The 23,744-nt window shown below is 35.3% G+C and overlaps 1 protein-coding gene across 1 annotated transcript in view; it reads left to right on the top strand.

Annotated features, from left to right (window-relative positions):
• Window positions 1–5,374: 5,374 nt before the first annotated feature.
• The window catches only part of LOC143244423 (uncharacterized), a 98,225-nt gene continuing 79,855 nt past the window's right edge, over window positions 5,375–23,744 (top strand). The window contains exon 1 of the mRNA XM_076489044.1: window positions 5,375–5,486. Coding sequence (XP_076345159.1) covers window positions 5,475–5,486 — 12 coding nt within the window. The 5' untranslated portion in view covers window positions 5,375–5,474. The remainder of the gene's footprint in view (window positions 5,487–23,744) is intronic.

Genomic DNA, 23,744 nt, shown 5'->3' with positions numbered 1-23,744 from the left:
AATTTTAGCGTTGATAAGTTTGTAGACTTACCGCTGATCAACAGAAGGAATCTTTAGAATTTGTCTGGTTGGCATTTCATTTTAATATTACTTTCATATTCAAGTACTTTATGAAGAAGTCGATACTAGCTGAAGCCTCCTGGTAGTTCAGAAGTGAATCGAGAGTTTAAATATTAATACTAGATCTCTGCGGTGGAGCAAGCGTAGCTTTGCAGTTTAACGAAGAAATAAATGACTATCAGCTGAGTTCGAATATTTGCGCTTGATTTGTTTGTTTATTGAATTTCCTAGGACTAACTGTGCTAGCCGCTCCAAGTTTAACAGTGATGGACTATAGGAGTGGATGTTAGACATTACTGTCCACCACCAACTCTTGGGCTACTCTTTTACTAGCTAATAGTAAAATTGATCATCGTATTATAATGCCCCAAAGCCTGAAAAGGCGAGCATGTTCGATATCTGGATCCGAACACCCTGCCCACGAATTACGAGTTGTATGCCCCAAACCTCCAGACTAGGTCTTTCTCTGCGCTTGAAAAAACAAAGAAATAAATGCCATCAAGTGAGCTTGAGTCAACTTGGTCAATGAATTATCTTTTTGGGTGTCAGTGTAGATAGAAAAGAACAACTTAGATTAGTAGTACCAGTAAGAATAATTATCTGCGAACAAAAGTGTTAGGCTTAAAGATTTTAATCAGAAAGTTTAGCTAATTTACGAGACGTTTAACTTCAGATATTGTGTGCAACGTGTGTGACAAGTTGTTTGCACATAAAGAAAAACATGATGTTCATGGACGATGACAATTTATGTTGCTGTGACAGAAAAAATGTTTAACACTGATTGTACAAATAAGAGACTGAATGAAGTTTATTTATAGATTGGTTAGTTAGCTTTTAAACCGTTAAAACCCTTTGTTATTAGGTTATAATGGATCCGAGAGTCCCGTTTCCGAAAAAAAAATCACGATGCCCATTTGAGAGCTGTGGGTGCATCATAAGAGTAACGGTCAAATCTCACTATTCGAATATCGAAAACAAATCACGCTCTCCACTTGGTAGCTGTGGATGCATCATAAGAATGAGGATCAAATCCCACTATTCGAATAGAGTAGCTCAAAAGTTGGCGGTGGATGCTGGTGCCTTGTCTCTAGTTTATAAATTCAAAATTATGTACATCTAGTGCAGATAGTCCTGGGGTAGTTTTACGCAAAAATATCCGAAATAAATCGCACCAAGATTTATGTTGTTTATTCCTTGATATCTATGGTGAGCAGAGCACTGATGACCTATTGTGTATCTTTGTGCTTAACTATAAATAAATAAACATTATAATATTCGTTATTAGGGTTAATAGACTAATGTAAATAACTCGATTGTTTAAAAGTATTACAGACAATGAATAACGCAAAAATGTTAGCAATAAATACGATAGACTTTGTTTTTATATTGCTATATACTCATTAGACTTTGTTTTTATATTGTTATATACTCATTCATCTTCAACCCTGTTTTAAGATTCCTTTTCAGATACTAATTAATGATAAAAAAATGAATGCCATTTTAATAAATGTGAACAGTATTCGGGTTAAATAAATATTATTTAACCCTGTTCAGATGCGTGATAATTCAAACGGTGAGAAGAGTTTGAAAATGGAGAGCATCTGATAAAGTACCAATAGCACTAATTAAAATAGCCATCTCTCGGGGACACCTGAAACTATCAGTACTTTTTCATTAACCGTCGAAATGTTTACACTGAAATTATCTAATAATCTAATCTATCTGATAAAGTAAATAGATATAAGGTTTTATAATAGTGTACCATAAATCACAAACATTTTCCTTGTAAAAAACAAACAAACAACAACAACAAACATACAATCAAAACTGATTTGGACAGAATAATTTAGGACCAGCATCCGAACCAGAATCAATCAAAATCATCTTACCTTTTATTTAAGTATGCATGGCACTAAAATAAGCTATAAAAACTTTACAAAAACTTATTAATGCAACCAGAATTATAAGGCCTATGTAATGCAACGTGTTTTGGGATATTTTTTAAAAATACGAAAACAATACCTTTGATTTAAACATAAACAGTCTGTTGACAGTGAACAAATTAGGTTAAAAAGTAACAGCGAGATAAAACAACAGATAAATAAGCTAAGCCTATTAACCTAATTTGTTTCTTACAAAGATCCGATATCATGAATCGCTAGAAGGAACTACAATAGAAGTCGGTCTCCTTGGTTATTGACCCGTTTAAGTTTAAAGTAATTTTTTACGTTCATCTTATACTAATGACATATTCGGCGTAATACATAGGGATGCTATAAAGAAATCCATAATTAAAATATTTATTTCTCAAAAAAATACTTGTAAGGGGATTTTTGTTTGTTTGTTTTTGAATTTCGCACAAAGCTACTCGAAGGCTATCTGTGCTAGCCGTCCCTAATTTAGCAGTGTAAGACTAGAGAGAAGGCAACTAGTCATCACCACCCACCGCCAACGTTTGGGCTACTCTTTTACCAACGAATAGTGGGATTGAACGTCACATTATAACGCCCCCACGGCTGAAAGGGCGAGCATGTTTGGCGTGACGGGGATGCGAACCCGCGACCCTCAGATTACGAGTCGCACGCCTTAACGCGCTTGGCCATGCCGGGCCTTGTAAGGGGAAATGAATTTTATCAGAGACTCGTTAAGAATCCTAAATGTTGTTCAAGAAACCTTAGGCATGGTACTGGTGCTTCAAACACTCTCACAGAAAATATTCGACATATTTTACGGTTTTCTCATTTCACATTTCAAAGTTATTCAATAATTAACACAAGAAGATCTATCACGAGCTATGCTAATTTATACTGGATAACGTTACTTCAAGCACCATTCATTCTGAGCTGTGTTAATTGATATTGGATGACGTTACTTTAAGCACTATTCATTCTGAGCTGTGTTAATTTATACTGGATAACGTTACTTCAAGCACCATTCATTCTGAGCTGTGTTAATTTATACTGGATAACGTTACTTCAAGCACCATTCATTCTGAGCTGTGTTAATTTATACTGGATAACGTTACTTCAAGCACCATTCATTCTGAGCTGTGTTAATTGATATTGGATGAAATTATTGTAAACACCTTTCATTCTGAGCTATGTTAATTTATATTGGATAACGTTACTTCAAGCACCATTCATTCTGAGCTGTGTTAATTTATATTGGATAAAGTTATTGTAAGCACCATTCATTCTGAGCTGTGTTAATTTATACAGGATGAAATAATTGTAAGCACGATCCATTCTGGACCGTGTTACCTGACTGTCTTATATATACCAAAAGCTCAGATTGTGTTAAAATAATTTATTTACTGACAGAGGACGAAAGAGAAGATATTTGGATTTTTGCAGAATAATATTGTTTTGGCACTTCGTACTGTGTCAACACTGTTTTGAATAAAATGTACGAGCCTCAAGGTGACCCAGTGGAAATGCAGTTTTCCTTAGATAAGTGGCTTTCACTTATCATGGTTGGTTTGGCGTTTTCTGACGAAAAGGAACGAGGCGGCTTTCACGGTGTAACCGTTTTACATATTAAATTTTATTTAAGATTATAATGATATATGCTGTTTCGTTAAACATCTTGCGAGATTTAATTTCGATTGATTTTAATAAACCCAAACATTTTGCACCTATTAAAAGTTTCCTTTATCATTATGATTTAAAACCTTTCCAAGGAAGCCGCCCGGCATGGCCAGGTGGTTAAGGCACTTCACTCGTAATTCAAGGGTCGGGGATTCGAATCCCTCGTGTAACTTTGCGCGAAATTCCAAAAATAAACAGACCAATCAAGCCACATTGGGCCATCTGCTTTTTCCACGCGGGGAATCGAACCTCAAATTGTATCGTTTGTAAGTGTGTAAACAGTCTGTTGACAGTGAAAAAATTAGGTTAAGAAGTAACAGCGAGATAAAACAACAGATAAATAAGCTAAGCCTATTCCCACCAGGGAATTTCAAAAATTGTTTTTGCTTGTTGTATAATGGAGAGTAATCGCATTATAAACTGAATATTGATTTGTTTTGTAGAGAAAGAAAACCGTATTATAGAGGAACGTGTCGAACTTCAGTTTTGTTAGTGATTCACGTGCGCTGTCTGACTCCAATCTCTGTTCACATAATAAATTTTAACCCTGGTTACTTAAGTTGGAATATATTAGTAGAAAATTAGAAGTAAAATAGGTGATTATCGCATCACTGTGAAGTCTTGTGACTGAAAACCGAAATTCCTTAATACGTAATATATAAACTAGAACCAGAATTTTAGTTTAAAAACAAAAACACTTTGTCCGTTAACTTGATTGATAGTATCGATCTATCAAATCGATTAAAGAAGCAAAAATACTTATTTCCAACAAAGGTTACAAATGTTACAGCAGCGTTAAAAAAAAAGCTTTACATAAGGTATACTGTTCAACCTTCTTAAAAAAAACTCGTGTTTAGATGAAACTGGAAGTCTATTTAAATGACAAACGTTTCGATGTACCTCAGTGATTGTCCATTTGTAGTCTGTTTATCGCGGGGAATCAAACCCCAGATTTTAAAATTACAGGTTCGAAAGCTTACTGCTCACTCACCAGGGTTTCCAGTGACTCAATAGTAAAGTTAAAGATTTATAACGCTAAAAAAGCGGGTTTCAATACCCCTGTTGATCACAACACTCAATGTGAGTTTGTGTTTAGCACCAGACAAACAAACCCACTGGTGGAGTGTATGTATGGAGGGGGGACATCTGCTTTGCTAAATGCAGAAAAATCAAGAAAAATATTTTATAACAATGTGTGTGACAAACACCTAATTAATGCTTTGAATTTTGTATCCTATGTAAGAGATTCAAGCCTCTCCCCCTGGACTTATGCTGCTAAAACTGGGTTTTGATATCCGTGGTGGACAGAGCATAGACAGCCATTTGTATGGCTTTATGTTTAATTGTAAACAACGGTAGCAAAAGGTTCAATTATGGATAAATAGAGTCTTTGGATGGTTAATAAATGTACCACACTTGAAGAAAAGAATATTTTTTAACAAAATCGAGACAAAAAATGTATACTTTTTGTTTTACTTTTTCTTCTGAAGAGATGATAATCAATGTATATATCATTCAATTATTTGTTGCGTAACCTGGTTACGATCAGCGTGGTCACCATGGACAAGCTCAGCAGCTTACCTGCGTAAGTTTTATTGAAAGCAATAGCTTTCTAATCGGTCAAAACCTTACAGGTTTTAAAAGTGAAAAGCTGGAAGTAGATGGCGTTTCCAGCTCTCGTTAAAAAAACAACAAAAACAGACACACACACACAATTAACTTAGGACACAAGAACACCAGTTCGAGTTTTGATCACGAGTCGACTTGTTTCGATTTTATCTGAGAGAAGAAAAACGATTAGACGACGACGACATAAAATCGGTAGAAATGAATGGTAAAGTAAGTACACAAACCACATATTTAGGCTTAACTTGATCCAAGTTTGGTGTTTGAGATTTAATGTTAAACAATTCACGTATTGTTTTCCAAACGTGGGTTTTTAAATCGAAATGAGGCGCAGCTACTTAAATCAAAGATATAAATGAGTAAGATAAAAGAATTAGGCCTCGTCGAAAATTAACCAGATTGTAGATGAAACTAACAAGGAAAAATAGATAGTAAAGTACTACAGTTGAAAGGAGATTATGCAGTGTTGTTTGTTGTTTGAATTACGCGCAAAGCTACACGAGGGCTATCTGCGCTAGCCGTCCCCAATTTAGCAGTGTAAAGAAGGCAGCTAGTCATCACCACCCACCAACAACTCTTGAGCTACTCATTTACCAACTATTAGTGGGATAAATCGTCACATAATAACGCCCCACGGCTGAAAGGGCGAGCATGTTTGGTGCGACGAGGATTCGAACCAGTGACGTGACCCTCAGATTAGGAGTCGAACAACATAACCCACGTGGCCATGCCGGGCTATTATGCAGCGAAAACAATTTTAGAAGCAACTCAATAGTTTTTATTTTATATTAATAAATTATGTGATTGATAATATTAGCATTATTTAATCAATTTTAAGACATAGGTTGTATTAATACACACAGAAAAATCAACTAACTAGATTCTAGGGTATTCCTGGTTTAGTGACTAGATTATAGGGTATTCCCGGATTAGTGACTAGATTCTAGGGTATTCCTGGTTTAGTGACTAGATTCTAGGGTATTTCTGGTTTAGTGACTAAATTCTAGGGTATTTCTGGTTTCATGACTAGATTCTAGGGTATTTCTGGTTTAGTGACTAGATTCTAGGGTATTCCTGGTCTAGTGACTAGATTCTAGGGTATTTCTGGTTTAGTGACTAGATTTTAGGGTATTCCTGGTTTAGTGACTAGATTCTAGGGTATTTCTGCATTAGTAACAAAATTCTAGAGTATTTCTGGTTTAGCGACTAAATTCTAGGGTATTTCTGATTTAGTAACTAGATTCTAGGGTATTTCTGGATTAGTGATTAGATTCTAGGGTATTTTTTTAGTGACTAGATTCTAAGGTATTTCTGGTTTAGTGACTAGATTCTAGGGTATTGATGGTTTAGTGACTAGATTCAAGGGTATTTATGGTTTAGTGAGTAGCTTCTAGGGTATTTCTGGTTTAGAGACTAGATTCTAGGTTATTTTTGGTTTAGTGACTAGATTCTAGGGTATTTATGGTTTAGTGAGTAGCTTTTAGGGTATTTCTGGTTTAGTGACTAGATTCTAAAATATTTCTGGTTTAGTGACTAGATTCTAGGGTATTCCTGGTTTAGTGACTAGATTCTAGGGTATTTCTCGTTCATTGACTAGATTCTTGGGTATTTCTGGTTTAGAGACTATATTATAGGGTATTCCTGGTTTAGTGACTAGATTCTAGGGTATTCCTGGTTTAGTAATTAGATTCTAGGGTATTTCTGGTTGAGTCACTAGATTCTTGGGTATTTATGGTTTGTGAATATTCTAGGGTATTTCTGAGTTAGTGACTAGATTCTAGTGTATTCATGATTTAGTGACTAGATTCTAGGGTATTTCTGGTTGAGTCACTAGATTCTTGGGTATTCCTGGTCTTGTGACTTGATTCTACGGTATTTCTGTTTTAGTGAATAGATTCTAGGGTATTCCTAGTTTAGTGGCTAGATTCTAGGGTATTCCTGGTTTAGTAACTAAATTCTAGGTTATTTCTGGTTTAGTGAATAGATTCTATGGTATTTTTGGTTTATTCACTAGATTCTTGGGTATTCCTGGCCTAGTGACTAGATTCTACGGTATTTCTGTTTTACTGAATAGATTCTAGGGTATTTCTGGTTTAGTGTCTAAATTCTACGTTATTTCTGATTTAGCGACTAGATTCTGGGGTATTTCTGGTTTAGTGACTAGATTCTAGGTTATTCCTGGTTTAGTGACTAGATTCTAGGGTATTTCTGGTTTAGTGACTAGATTCTAGGGTATTTCTGGTTTAGTGACTAGATTCTAGGGTATTTTTGATTTAGTGACTAGATTCTACAGTATTTCTGGTTGAATGACTAGATTCTAGGGTATTTCTGGTTTAATGACTACATTCTAGGGTATTTCTGGTTTAGTGACTAGATTCTAGGATATTTCTGGTTTAGTGAATAGATTCTAGGGTATTCCTGGTTTAGTGACTAGATTCAACGTTATTTCTGGTTTAGTGACTAGATTCTAGAGTATTTGTGGTTTAAAGATTAGATTCTAGGGTATTTCTTGTTTAGTGGCTAGATTCTAGTGTATTCCTGGTTTAGTGACTAAATTCTCGGTTATTTTTGATTTAGCGACTAGATTCTAAGATATTTCTGGTTTAGTGACTAGATTCTACGGTATTCCTGGTTTAGTGGCTAGATTCTACGTTATTTCTGGTTTAGTGACTAGATTCTAGGGTATTCTTGGTGTAGTGACTAAATTCTAGGGTATTTCTGGTTTGCGAATATTCTAGGGTATTTCTGATTTAGTGACTAGATTCTAGTGTATTTCTGATTTAGTGACTAGATTCTAGGTTATTTCTGGTTTAGTGACTAGATTCTAGGGTATTCTTGGTGTAGTGACTAAATTCTAGGGTATTTCTGGTTTGTGAATATTCTAGGGTATTTCTGATTTAGTGACTAGATTCTAGTGTATTCATGATTTAGTGACTAGATTCTAGGGTATTTCTGGTTGAGTCACTAGATTCTTGGGTATTCCTGGTCTTGTGACTTGATTTTACGGTATTTCTGTTTTAGTGAATAGATTCTAGGGTATTCCTGGTTTAGTGAGTAAATTCTCGGGTATTTTTGGTTTAGGGACTAGATTCTAGGGTATTCCTTGTTTAGTGGCTAGATTCTAGGGTATTCCTGGTTTAGTAACTAAATTCTAGGTTATTTCTGGTTTAGTGAATAGATTCTATGGTATTTTTGGTTTATTCACTATATTCTTGGGTATTCCTGGCCTAGTGACTAGATTCTACGGTATTTCTGTTTTACTGAATAGATTCTAGGGTATTTCTGGTTTAGTGTCTAAATTCTACGTTATTTCTGATTTAGCAACAAGATTCTGGGGTATTTTTGGTTTAGTGACTAGATTCTAGGTTATTCCTGGTTTAGTGACTAGATTCTAGGGTATTTCTGGTTTAGTGACTAGATTCTACAGTATTTCTGGTTGAATGACTAGATTCTAGGGTATTCCTGGTGTAGTGACTAAATTCTAGGTTATTTCTGGTTTAGTGACTAGATTCTAGGATATTTCTGGTTTAGTGACTAGATTCTGGGGTGCTCCTGGTTTAGTGACTAGATACTACGGTATTCCTGGTTTAGTGAATAGATTCCATGTTATTTCTGGTTTAGTGACTAGATTCTAGGGTATTTCTGATTTAGTGAGTAGATTCTATGGTATTTCTGGTTTAGTCACTAGATTCTTGATTTTTCCTGGTCTAGTGAATAAATTCTAGGGTATTTCTGGTTTGGTGACTAGATTCTAGGGTATTTTTGCTTTAGTAGCTAGATTCTAGAGTATTCATGGTTTAGTGACTAGATTCTAGGGTATTTCTGGTTTAGTCACTAGATTCTTGGGTATTCCAGCTCTTGTGACAAGATTCTAAGGTATTTCTTGTTTAGTGACTAGATTCTAGGGTATTCCTTGTTAAGTGGCTAGATTCTAGAGTATTCCTGGTTTAGTGACTAAATTTTAGGTTATTTCTGGTTTAGCGACTAAATTCTAAAGTATTCCTGGTTTAGTGACTAGATTCTAGGGTATTTCTGGTTTAGTGACTAGATTCTATGGTATTCCTGGTGTAGTGACTAAATTCTAGGGTATTTCTGGTTGAGTGACTAGATTCTAGGGTATTTCTGGTTTAGTGACTAGATTCTAGGGTATTTCTGGTTTAGTGACTAGATTCTAGGATATTCCTGGTTTAGTGACTAGATTCTAGGGTATTTTTGGTTTAGTAGCTAGATTCTACTGCATTCCTGGTTTAGTGAGTAGATTCTATGATATTTCTAATTTAGTGACTAGATTCTAGGGTATTTCTGATTTAGCGACAAGATTCTAGGGTATTTCTGGTTTAGTGACTAGATTCCAGGGTATTCCTTGTTTAGTGGCTAGATTCTAGTGTATACCTTGTTTAGTGACTAAATTCTCGGTTATTTTTGATTTAGCGACTAGATTCTAGGGTATTTCTGATTTAGTGACTAAATTCTATGGTATTTCTGGTTTAATGACTAGATTTTAGGATATTTCTGGTTTAGTGACTAGATTCTAGGGTATTCCTGGTTTAGTGACAAGATTCTACGGTATTCCTTGGTTAGTAGCTAGATTCTAGGATATTTCTGGTTTAGTGACTAGATTCTAGGGTATTCCGGGTTTAGTGACAAGATTCTACGGTATTCCTTTGTTAGTGGCTAGATTCTACGCTATTTCTGGTTTAGTGACTAGATTCTAGAGTATTCCTGGTTTAGTGACGGATTCTAGGGTATTTCTGGTTTAGTGACTATATTCTAGTGTATTTCTGATTTAGTGACAAGATTCTATGGTATTTCTGGTTTAGTTTCTAGATTCTTGGGTATTCCTGGTCTAGTGACTAGATTCTACGGTATTTCTGTTTTAGTGAATAGATTCTAGGGTATTTCTGGTTTAGTGACTAGATTCTAGGGTATTTCTGGTTTATTGACTAGATTCTAAGATATTTCTGGTTTAGTGACTAGATTCTAGGGTATTCCTGGTTTAGTGACTAGAATCTACGGTATTCCTGGTTTAGTGACTAGATTCTACATTATTTATGGTTTAGTGATTAGATTCTAAAGTATTTCTTGTTTAGTGACTAGATTCAAGGGTATTTCTGGTTTAGTGACTAGATTCTAGGATATTTCTGATTTAGTGAATAGATTCTAGGGTATTCCTGGTTTAGTGACTAGATTCTAGGGTATTTCTGGTTTAGTCACTAGATTCTTGGGTATTCTTGGTCTAGTGACTAGATTCTACGGTATTTCTGTTTTAGTGAATAGATTCTAGGGTATTTCTGGTTTAGTGACTAGATTCTAGTGTATTTCTTGTTTAGTGGCTAGATTCTAGTGTATTCCTGGTTTTGTGACTAAATTCTCGGTTATTTTTGATTGAGCGACTAGATTCTAGGGTATTTCTGATTTAGTGACTAGATTCTATGGTATTTCAGGTTTAATGACTAGATTCTAGGATATTTCTGGTTTAGTGACTAGATTCTAGGGTATTCCTGGTTTAGTGACAAGATTCTACGATATTCCTTGGTTAGTGGCTAGATTCTACGTTATTTCTGGTTTAGTGACTAGATTCTAAAGTATTCCTGGTTTAGTGACGGATTCTAGGGTATTTCTGGTTAATGACTAGATTCTAGTGTATTTCTGATTTAGTGACTATGTTCTAGTGTATTTCTGGTTTAGTGACTAGATTCTAGGGTATTCCTGGTGTAGTGACTAAATTCTAGGGTATTTCTGGTTTAGTGAATATTCTAGGGTATTTCTGATTTAGTGAATAGATTCTATGGTATTTTTGGTTTAGTAGCTAGATTCTAGAGTATTCATGGTTTAGTGACTAGATTCTAGGGTATTTCTGGTTTAGTCACTAGATTCTTGGGTATTCCTGGTCTAGTGACTAGATTCTACGGTATTTCTGTTTTAGTGAATTGATTCTAGGGTATTTCTGGTTTAGTGACTAGATTCTAAGATATTTCAGGTTTAGTGACTAGATTCTAGGGTATTCCTAGTTTAGTGACTAGATTCTACCGTATTCCTGGTTTAGTGACTAGATTCTACGTTATTTCTGGTTTAGTGACTAGATTCTAGAGTATTTGTGGTTTAGTGATTAGATTCTAGGGTATTCCTGGTCTAGTGACTAGATTCTACGGTATTTCTGTTTTAGTGAATAGATTCTAGGGTATTTCTGGTTTAGTGACTAGATTTTAGGGTATTTTTGGTTTAGTGACTAGATTCTACAATATTTCTGGTTTATTGAATAGATTCTAGGGTATTCCTGGTTTAGTGACTAGATTCTACGGTATTCCTGGTTTAGTGACTAGATTCAACGTTATTTCTGGTTTAGTGAGTAGATTCTAGAGTATTTGTGGTTTAGTGATTAGATTCTTGGGTATTCCTTGTTTAGTGGCTAGATTCTAGTGTATTCCTGGTTTAGTGACTAAATTCTCGGTTATTTTTGATTTAGCGACTAGATTCTAAGATATTTCTGGTTTAGTGACTAGATTATACGGTATTCCTGGTTTAGTGGCTAGATTCTACGTTATTTCTGGTTTAGTGACTAGATTGTAGAGTATTCCTGGTTTAGTGACGGATTCTAGGGTATTTCTGGTTTAGTGACTAGATTCTAGTGTATTTCTGATTTAGTGACTAGATTTTAGGGTATTTCTGGTTTAGTGACTAGATTCTCGGGTATTCTTGGTGTAGTGACTAAATTCTAGGGTATTTCTGGTTTGTGAATATTCTAGGGTATTTCTGATTTAGTGACTAGATTCTAGTGTATTCTTGGTTTAGTCACGAGATTCTTGGGTATTTTTGGTCTACTGACTAAATTCTATGGTATTTTTGTTTTATTGAATAGATTCTAGGGTATTTTTGGTTTAGTGACTAGATTCTAGGTTATTCCTTGTTTATTGGCTAGATTCTAGGGTATTCCTGGTTTAGTAACTAAATTCTATGTTATTTCTGGTTTAGTGAATAGATTCTATGGTATTTTTGGTTTAGTAGCTAGATTCTAGAGTATTCATGGTTTAGTGACTAGATTCCAGGGTATTCCTGGTGTAGTGACTAAATTCTAGGATATTTCTGGTTTAGTGACTAGATTCTAGGGTATTCCTGGTGTAGTGACTAAATTGTAGGGTATTTCTGGTTTAGTGAATATTCTAGGGTATTTCTGGTTTAGTGACTAGATTCTAGTGTATTTCTTGTTTAGTGGCTAGATTCTAGTGTATTCCTGGTTTAGTGACTAAATTCTCGGTTATTTTTGATTTAGCGACTAGATTCTAGGGTATTTCTGATTTAGTGACTAGATTCTATGGTATTTCAGGTTTAATGACTAGATTCTAGGATATTTCTGGTTTAGTGACTAGATTCTAGGGTATTTCTGGTTTAGTGACAAGATTCTACGGTATTCCTTGGTTAGTGGCTAGATTCTACGTTATTTCTGGTTTAGTGACTAGATTCTAAAGTATTCCTGGTTTAGTGACGGATTCTAGGGTATTTCTGGTTTAGTGACTAAATTCTAAAGTATTCCTGGTTTAGTGACGGATTCTAGGGTATTTCTGGTTTAGTGACTATATTCTAGTGTATTTCTGATTTAGTGACTATGTTCTAGTGTATTTCTGGTTTAGTGACTAGATTCTAGGGTATTCCTGGTTTAGTGACTAGATTCTAGGGTATTTCTGGTTTAGTGAATATTCTAGGGTATCTCTGAGTTAGTGAATAGATTCTATGGTTTTTTTGGTTTAGTAGCTAGATTCTAGAGTATTCATGGTATAGTGACTAGATTCTAGGGTATTTCTGGTTTAGTCACTAGATTCTTGGGTATTCCTGGTCTAGTGACTAGATTCTACGGTATTTCTGTTTTAGTGAATAGATTCTAGGTATTTCTTGTTTAGTGGCTAGATTCTAGTGTATTCCTGGTTTAGTGACTAAATTTTCGGTTATTTTTGATTTAGCGACTAGATTCTAGGGTATTTCTGATTTAGTGACTAGATTCTATGGTATTTCAGGTTTAATGACTAGATTCTAGGATATTTCTGGTTTAGTGACTAGATTCTAGGGTATTTCTGGTTTAGTGACAAGATTCTACGGTATTCCTTGGTTAGTGGCTAGATTCTACGTTATTTCTGGTTTAGTGACTAGATTCTAAAGTATTCCTGGTTTAGTGACGGATTCTAGGGTATTTCTGGTTTAGTGACTAGATTCTAAAGTATTCCTGGTTTAGTGACAGATTCTAGTGTATTTCTGATTTAGTGACTATGTTCTAGTGTATTTCTGGTTTAGTGACTAGATTCTAGGGTATTCCTGGTGTAGTGACTAAATTCTAGGGTATTTCTGGTTTAGTGAATATTCTAGGGTATCTCTGATTTAGTGAATAGATTCTATGGTTTTTTTGGTTTAGTAGCTAGATTCTAGAGTATTCATGGTTTAGTGACTAGATTCTAGGGTATTTCTGGTTTAGTCACTAGATTCTTGGGTATTCCTGGTCTAGTGACTAGATTCTACGGTATTTCTGTTTTAGTGAATAGATTCTAGGTATTTCTGGTTTAGTGACTAGATTCTAGGGTATTTCTGGTTTAGTGACTAGATTCTAAGATATTTCAGGTTTAGTGACTAGATTCTAAGGTATTCCTAGTTTAGTGACGAGATTCTACGGTATTCCTGTTTTAGTGACTAGATTCTACGTTATTTCTGGTTTAGTGACTAGATTCTAGAGTATTTGTGGTTGAGTGATTAGATTCTAGGGTATTCCTGGTCTAGTGACTAGATTCTACAGTATTTCTGTTTTAGTGAATAGATTCTAGGGTATTTCTGGTTTAGTGACTAGATTCTAGGGTATTTCTGGTTTAGTGACTAGTTTCTAGGATATTTCTGGTTTATTGAATAGATTCTAGGGTATTCGTGGTTTAGTGACTAGATTCTACGGTATTCCTGGTTTAGTGACTAGATTCAACGTTATTTCTTGTTTAGTGACTAGATTCTAGAGTATTTGTGGTTTAGTGATTAGATTCTTGGATATTCCTTGTTTAGACCCTAGATTCTAGTGTATTCCTGGTTTAGTGACTAAATTCTCGGTTATTTTTGATTTAGCGACTAGATTCTAAGATATTTCTGGTTTAGTGACTAGATTATACGGTATTCCTGGTTTAGTGGCTAGATTCTACGTTATTTCTGGTTTAGTGACTAGATTCTAGAGTATTCCTGGTTTAGTGACGGATTCTAGGGTATTTCTGGTTTAGTGACTAGATTCTAGTGTATTTCTGATTTAGTGACTAGATTCTAGGGTATTTCTGGTTTAGTGACTAGATTCTCGGGTATTCTTGGTGTAGTGACTAAATTCTAGGGTATTTCTGGTTTGTGAATATTCTAGGGTATTTCTGATTTAGTGACTAGATTCTAGTGTATTCTTGGTTTAGTCACGAGATTCTTGGGTATTTTTGGTCTACTGACTAAATTTTATGGTATTTCTGTTTTATTGAATAGATTCTAGGGTATTTTTGGTTTAGTGACTAGATTCTAGGTTATTCCTTGTTTATTGGCTAGATTCTAGGGTATTCCTGGTTTAGTAACTAAATTCTAGGTTATTTCTGGTTTAGTGAATAGATTCTATGGTATTTTTGGTTTAGTAGCTAGATTCTAGAGTATTCATGGTTTAGTGACTAGATTCTAGGGTATTCTTGGTGTAGTGACTAAATTCTAGGATATTTCTGGTTTAGTGACTAGATTCTAGGGTATTCCTGGTTTAGTGACTGGATTCTACGGTATTCCTGGTTTAGTGGCTAGATTCTAGGGTATTCCTTGTCTAGTGACTAGATTCTAGGGTATTTCTGGTTTTGTGACTAGATTCTATGGTATTTCTGGTTTAGTCACTAGATTCTAGGGTATTCCTGGTGTAGTGACTAAATTCTAGGATATTTCTGGTTTAGTGACTAGATTCTAGGGTATTCCTGGTTTAGTGACTAGATTCTACGGTATTCCTGGTTTAGTGGCTAGATTCTAGGGTATTCCTTGTCTAGTGACTAGATTCTAGGGTATTTCTGGTTTTGTGACTAGATTCTTTGGTATTTCTGGTTTAGTCACTAGATTCTTGGGTTTTCCTGGTCTAGTGACTAGATTCTACGGTATTCCTGGTTTAGTGACTAGATTCAACGTTATTTCTGGTTTAGTGACTAGATTCTAGTGTATTTGTGGTTTAGTGATTAGATTCTAGGGTATTCCTTGTTTAGTGGCTAGATTCTAGTGTATTCCTGGTTTAGTGACTAAATTCTCGGTTATTTTTGATTTAGCGACTAGATTCTAAGATATTTCTGGTTTAGTGACTAGATTCTACGGTATTCCTGGTTTAGTGGCTAGATTCTACTTTATTTCTGGTTTAGTGACTAGTTTCTAGAGTATTCCTGGTTTAGTGACGGATTCTAGGGTATTTCTGGTTTAGTGACTAGATTCTAGTGTATTTCTAATTTAGTGACTAGATTCTAGGGTATTTCTGGTTTAGTGACTAGATTCTCGGGCATTCTTGGTGTAGTGACCAAATTCTAGGGTATTTCTGGTTTGTGAATATTCTAGGGTATTTCTGATTTAGTGACTAGATTCTAGTGTATTCTTGGTTTAGTGAATAGATTCTTGGGTATTTTTGGTTTAGTGACTAGATTCTAGGGTATTTCTGGTTTAGTCACTAGATTCTTGGATATTCCTGGTCTAGTGACTAGATTCTACGGTATTTCTGTTTTAGTGAATAGATTCTAGGGTATTTCTGGTTTAGTGACTAGATTCTAGGATATTTCTGGTTTAGTGAATAGATTCTAGGGTATTCCTGGTTTAGTGACTAGATTCTAGGGTATTTCTTGTTTAGTGACTAGATTCTAGGATTTTCCTGGTTTAGTGACTAGATTCTACGGTATTCCTGGTTTAGTGACTAGATTCTAGGGCATTTCTGGTTTAGTGGGATTTCAAAAGATATTTACGCTTTTCGGATAACCGACTTTTGAAACTGCTGGTCATGATGTAAAATTTCGGTGTTTTGATCTTGTAAAAAACAACGCGCACATTGCTCTGAAAGTTCTAAACTGTTTTAATGTTATTTTTGGTTATGACTTTTACACTCATAACTACTCAAATGACTGTCTTCTGCATGATAAAATTGGTCTTAACATTGAGGTTTCAACAGTCCATCTGTTTCTTGGACATATTTTCCTGAAGATCGGAACTTTCTGTGGTTATACTTTTCGACCGATAGGTTGTACGTGAGGTCGAAAGCTTATGGCATAATAATCTGCATTTGTTTTTATAGCAAAGCCATGTTGAGATATCTGCTGTGTTCACCGCGAGGAGTCGAAAACGTTATCAAAACTCGCCTTCTAGCATTGTAAGTCATCTGTACCACTGAGGTCGAACAGTTTTGTCTAGAAAATTACAGCATTAATAGGTTATGCCCCCTTTTCTTTTTGCATAAAATGGCCCTGCATGGCCAAGCGTGTTAAGGTGCTCGCTCGTATCTGAGGGTCGCGGGTTCACATCCCCGTCGCGCCAAACATGCTCGTCCTTTCATCCGTGGGGGCGTTATAAAGTAACGTTCCATCTCACTATTCGTCTTATACTGCTAAATTAGGGACGGCTAGCACAGATAGCCCTCGAGTAGCTTTGTGCGAAATTCAAAACCAAATGTTTTGCAAAGAGTAAATATATCAATTTCATGTCACTCATGCTCTAGCGGTTTATACTGTTATTATTTTTCAGCACGATTATTACTTATTTTGCTTTTCTTTCTTTCTTTTGGTAGTTCTCTCTTTCTTTCCCAATTTTTGAACTTTTTCCACAGATATTTCTTTTTCAGAGAAAAGGTGTTTCATCAGTTTAAATAAGATTTAAAATAAATTAATTAGAATATTAGGAACTTTTTGACAATAATTGTTTTTTCTTATCTATTGGTATTTTTAACTTAATTGTCTAGAAATGTCTGTTGTTGTTTTTTTAATTTTGCGCAAAGGTACACAATGGCTATCTGTGATAGCTGTTCCTAATTCAGCAGTGTAAGACTAGAGGGAAGACAGCTAGTCATTACCACCCACCGCCAACTCTTACGTACTCTTTTACCAATGAATAATGGGACTAACCGTCAAATTATAACGCTCCTACGGCTGAAAAGGCGAGCATATTTGGTGTGATTAGGATTCGAACCCGCGTCCCTAAGATTACGAGTTAACTGTCCTATCCACCTTGCCGTGCCAGATTTAGTTATAAAGCAAGATCAAATCCGTGTCAGGGATTCCGGTTTCAAGTTATTTGTCTTCAAACAAAGGGATGTGAACAAATATAACCAGGGATGTTCAGGCATTGTTTTCTCTTGTCTCCGATCGTATGTTAAGGATCTTGGGAGGCTAAACTGTCAGTTTATTAAACCAAGCTAAGCCTAATATGTAATTTAAACCTATCAAAATGTTATAATCAGTTTCTTCTTGAGAATAAATATACATTTAAATATTTTAAATTAGTGATAGGGAATTCTGAACTGGTGTGGTTGAGGAGAAAGTGTTGTTAACTCGTACTAGGAGGAATAAATCAACTGGTTCAGTATCACGAAAAAACGATTTCATTCTATTCAGTAGCACAACGGTTATGTCTGCGGATTTACAACGCTAGAAACGGGTTTCGATACCCGTGCTGAGGAGAGCACAGAGAACCATTTTTGGAGCTTTCTTCTTCAATACAAACAACAAGTTACGTAACTGTAGAACATTACTACTGCTCTCAAGTTATGTAACTGTAGAACACCACTGCTGTTCTCAAGCGATAATCGTTTTACAATTGTTGTGGTCAACTGTTGCATGTTAACCCACAACTAATTTAAATATATGCGTAACATACTTCAATACTTTGTGTTATTCGAATTTTTCTAGCTAAAATTAAGACTCCAAGTTAAAAATACAAAATTAAAGAGGCGATGTTTAGTTGTACAAGTAACGTGCTCCGTGGATCGCCAGCCTCGTGCTGATATGAATACCGTAAACTCTGAATCTCGTCTTATACATGTTTATGGTTACATACACAGCCAACTGTATTAAACTGATAAATGAAACAAGAAAGTAGTGTAAAATATCTGAAGTCTTACAGTTGGTTTATACCTGTGTGTGGCTGTGATAATACGAGGATTTACTTTAAGGTGATATTATAGGTCCAGGATTTTACAGTTAAGCTATACTATTGCATAGCTAAGATAATCCAAGGTTTTACAGTTAGCTAGTACTATTATGTAGCTATGATAATCCAAGGTTTTACAGTTAGCTACTATTATTATGTAACTATGATAATCCAAGGGTATACAGTTAACTAATATTATTATGTAGCTATGATAATCCAAGGGATTACAGTTAGCTTATATTATTATTTAAATATGATAATCCAAGGTTTTACAGTTAGATTACAGTATTATCTAAATATGATAATCCAAGGTTTTACAGTTAGATTACAGTATTATCTAAATATGATAATCCAAAGTTTTACAGTTAGCTAGTACTATTATGTAACTATGATAATCCAAGGTTTTACAGTTAGCTAGTACTTAAGATAAACCCTTAGTATATATTATTGTTTAGTCAAGGCCCAATCAGGTCTTGTATATTTTCTTTCTTACATTTCTAGCACCTCATGTTTTTCAAACAAAGTACATAAATTACATACTTATGAACGTACATGTTTAGATTTTTTAGTTTCCTTATAAGTAAGTGTTAATTAAATTGTAATGTATGACCCGCATTAACTAAAGTTAAATAAGAGAGAAAAAAAATTATATTAATTTGAAACACTTCAAACTCAATAGGTGTTTGAAAATGCTATTTTTCGATAATCACACACGAAAACACCATGTTACGTATCATGGTTTAATTAGGGAAATCTAAATATTTCATGTGTGTCACTGCAAAGATAACATAATATTTCTGTATTTTATCACTTGGATGATAGTTTAATTATAAAGAGTGATTCATTCAGTGCTATATATTTTGTATGTATATATAGGCTTGTACGTTTCATTATAAACAAAACATGTTTACATATTTTTTATCAGTTGGCTGCTCTCGATGTCCTACTTATTTTAGCTGTGTTGGTGTACCCCGTGGTGGCAGAATATAATCATCCGTTTGTAGGTGTGTACGACCCGGTTGAAGGATATGGGAATAACAAATTTGTGTCCGATGGTTATCTTCGTATTCATAAGTCTACCCCATTTATCAGCTATGGCTTAGCCTACCCCTTTCGTCATAACGTGCAGGGTAAGCAAGGCCTAACTTATCCGGCTTACGTGGATAACGGATACTATAGGAACTGAAGAGCTGTGATCTGATAAATTCATACTTGATAACAATAAATGAAAATAACAACAACAATTGTTTTGAAAATTTAAAAATATTACCTGAGTTTAATTTCTAATAGTTTTAATGATGAATATGTCAACACAGAAACGAAACAATAAAATTATTTGACTTTTAAAGCATCCAAAACTGTGGGAATATATGTATATATTTATATATGTATTCATGTTTTAAAATATGTAATATTCTCGAGGAGAGTTGTATATGTGATGTATAAATGAGACATATTTACTGATACTCGTCCTGTTAAAATAACTGATGTGATTAAAACTGTGATTTTATAACCATGTGAAAACAGTGGCAGTTCAGATTTTTACATTTTTATAGAAACAAGTCACTAATCCTCATAAATTTTAAATAAAACAGACAAATAATTATGTATCTCCTATTGATCAGTATACACCAGAATAAACTTTTCATTTATCTCCAAATTACGGATAAATCTATGCTAAAATCAGGGGTTCGATTTCCTTTGGTAGACACAGAAGATAGCTCGATGTGGCTTTGCTATAAGAAAAAGACTCAAACACACACACAAATTATGGCTATATTTGATTCTGCTACGTAGATATCAGAGGCTAAGTTGTGGTAGAATTACTTGGCCCTCTATCGGTGTGAACATTGTTAGTTATTGTATATGTGCTTTTATAATCACTTTCTATGGTTTGTTGTAGTATTTGTGATTGAAACAAATATAAGTTTGTTTGTTTGGAATTAAGCACAAAGCTACACAATAGATTATCTGTGCTCTGCCCAACATGGGATCAAAACCCGGTTTCTAGAAGTGGGAGTCTGCAGACATATCGCTGTGTCATTGGGGGGTGGGCAAAAATATAAGTCCCAGTCATTTGTGAACACCATATTTTCTGCTGTTAGCTTCCACAGTTACGTTCCCCGCTGTTAGCTTTTACAGTTCTGTTCCCTGATGTTAATACCTACAGTTATATTCCCTGTTGTTAACACCTACAGTTATATTCCCCACTGTTAACACCTACAGTTATATACCCTGCTGTTAACACTTGCAGTGATATTCCCTGCTGTTAACATCTACAGTTATGTTTTATACTATTAACTTTCAGTCATGTTACCAAGTGAAATACACACGTTCAGAGCTCTCTAGACGAATATTATTTTTCCCCGTTATGACGTAATAACATAGTTCTGCTACAAGACATCCGTCTACGTCTTCAAATTTATAACTGTTTTTAATTTTGCTTTGGTTTTATTCAACTTTCATGTCAGGCCCGGCATGGCCAAGCGTGTTAAGGCGTACGACTCGTAATCTAAGGGTCGCGGGTTCGCATCCCTGTCGCGCCAAACATGCTCGCCCTTTCAGCTGTGGGGGCGTTATAAAGTTCGGTCAATCCCACTATTCGTTGGCAAAGGAGTAGCCCAAGAGTTGGCGGTGGGTGGTGATGACTAGCTGCCTTCCCTCTAGTCTTACCCTACTAAATTAGGGACGGGTAGCACAGATAGTCTTCGAGTAGCTTTGTGCAAAATTCAAAAAACAAACAAAACAAACAGCTTTCATGTCACCTACTATTGTATTGACACGTAAAAAAGTGAAAAATGATGAAGAACATGTGAAGTAGAATGAATGAAAACATCTTAACAGTAAGAAATTTTTAAGCCTAATGCAACAAGTTTACACACAGTAAATACATATGACATGAATACAGATTCAAACGAACTTTTTTATGGGTTTGTTGACTAGTAAGCATGATTTGTTTGATTTTTGAAGTTAAGCACAAAGCTACACAATGGGCTATCTGTTCGTTGCCCACCATGGATATCGAAACCCAGTTTCTAGCGTTTTAAGTCCGCAGACATACTGCTGTGCAACTGAGGGGTGTTAAACACAAAGCACACAGATTTACCACTGTGTCACTGCGGGCCTGAGCGAAAGGGGGATAATCGTAAGGAAATATTCTCAAGAAATAATTAAAACTATTTTAAATACCATGGAAGGGTGTGAATTCTCACTACTGTAGTTAGAGTCATATATATAGGAAGAAAGGACAACCATAATGTGTCAGTGTTGGGTGGAATGAACAAACTTTTATTGTCTTCTGAAAAACAAACGTAGATTAGTATTTTTACCACGACTTGTTCCAATTGTCGCGTGTTTCACGACGTTAGAGAAACCACCGATAGGTATAAAAACAAGGTGGGGTCATTTCGTAACGAGGTTATTCTATGTTATTATAACTGGTTTTAGTTCCGGTTTCCAGTTGAAACATAAAAAAAAGCGTTTATCACTTAGATGCAGAGATACATCAAACTTTTTTTTAGTTGGGGCTACTTTGTTTGTTCGTACTCTCACAAACTTACACAAAGAACTAGGTTTGTAGTCGTTATTACCCCACAAAATGGCTGCTGATCCATCAGTATGCCTAATTTCAGTTCATAATAATAATTAATTTTAAGTAACATATTTACGCAATAATCTGAATTAAGAACTTTGTTTTGAACAAAGCTACACAAAGTGCTCTGTTTACCTCGGACAGGCCCAGCATGGCCAGGTGGTTAAGGTACTCGACTCGTAATCCGAGGATCGCGGGTTCGAATCCCCGTCACACCAAACATACTCGCCCTTTCAGCCGTGGGTGCGTTATATTGTGACGGTCAATCCCACTATTCGTTGGTAAAAGAATAGCCCAAGAGTTGACGGCGGATGGTGACGACTAGTTGCCTTCCCTCTAGTCTTACACTACTAAATTAGGGACGGCTAGCGCAGATAGCCCTCTTGCAGCTTTGCGTGAAATTCAAAACAAACTAAACCAATCACTTTGGACATCGAACCTTGGAATGCTCTAACAATGTTTCGTCCGTTCAATGATCAATAATATGGATATGGCGGTGTGTGTAGGTTAAATTCTAATCACGCCAGATTTGTTTGCTTCTTTTAGAGCAAAGCCACGTTGGACTATCAGCTGTGTCCACTGTGGGGAAATCAAATCCCGGATCGTAGCTTTGTAAGTCTGTACTCTTACCGCTATTCTCCTAGGGGGGTGGGGGAGGGACATGAGAAAAAGGCAAAAAAGAAAGGTTAACATTTTATTACTGTCCGTTTAGATGTTGTTTTGATTTAACAAAACTTGCTATCTATTTTGTAGATGTTAGTCGAATGTTCACTTTGTCATAAACGTGTTAAATAATTATAGTTCATAGAAACGTAGAAAAGATAATATCTTCCTTCGTTTCAAATGAATGCTTTAACACATACAAAAGGGGACAAAAAATTACTACCTTTAACATGTTCTTAACTTGTTGTATCTTTTATTAAATAATAGAAAACTATGTAAAGCTATATGGTTTTTAGGACGCACTCGACGAGATCTGTTCAAATAGGACCTCAAAGTTTAACAATGGCTTTCGTAAGTGCTTGAACTTTTTTATGATTTTAGTTACATATTTTTATGAAACAGTGTTATGCACCTGCTGTAGTTTCTTACATCATTTTAGATATACGTATATATATACATAACTATATATCCAGTTCCTATTTTAATGCCACCTTCAATGGCTCATCGGTAATTCTAAAGGAATTCGACGGTAAAAATCGGGATTCGATACATGTTGTGGGTGGGACAGACGTACCTCATCTTATGCTTAACCAAACTAAAAATTTAATAAAAGAAACTGCTGTGTGCAGTTTACTTTCTAAAGATTGTTTTAAATTTGCAGATGATATCAGTTTTACTTATATATTTTTTTGAGTTAGACCCCTCAATGGGTGATACGCAAGTTTGCATATTTTGAACGTTAAAATCCTAGAATCAAATTCCCATGGTGGACGAGGCGAATAATTATTAGTAGCTAAGATTGGTAATTTAAAAACATTGTGTGTAGTGATATGGGCAGCGAATCAAAAGATCCAGGGCTCGCACCAAGTTTCACTGAATTTGAGGTGTGAGTGTGTTATAAGAGTGATCGTCAGTCGCCTTTTATTTGCTTGAAACTCAGGTCAAGTCCTTGTAGCAGCGTGTGCTGCCACCTATATATATTCTCTTAAATCAGTAGTTCAAAAGTAGTGGCAACCACATCTGACAAGGCCGACTATGCCTGAACCCTACAGGGGTCACACATAGCCCTTTATCCTCAA

This window comes from Tachypleus tridentatus, chromosome 2 (assembly GCF_004210375.1).
Source record: "Tachypleus tridentatus isolate NWPU-2018 chromosome 2, ASM421037v1, whole genome shotgun sequence".
In the NCBI taxonomy this organism is placed as follows: Eukaryota; Metazoa; Arthropoda; class Merostomata; order Xiphosura; family Limulidae; genus Tachypleus; species Tachypleus tridentatus.
The sequence above is the reverse complement of the archived record's forward strand: the minus strand, read 5'-3'. Positions and strand labels throughout refer to the sequence as shown.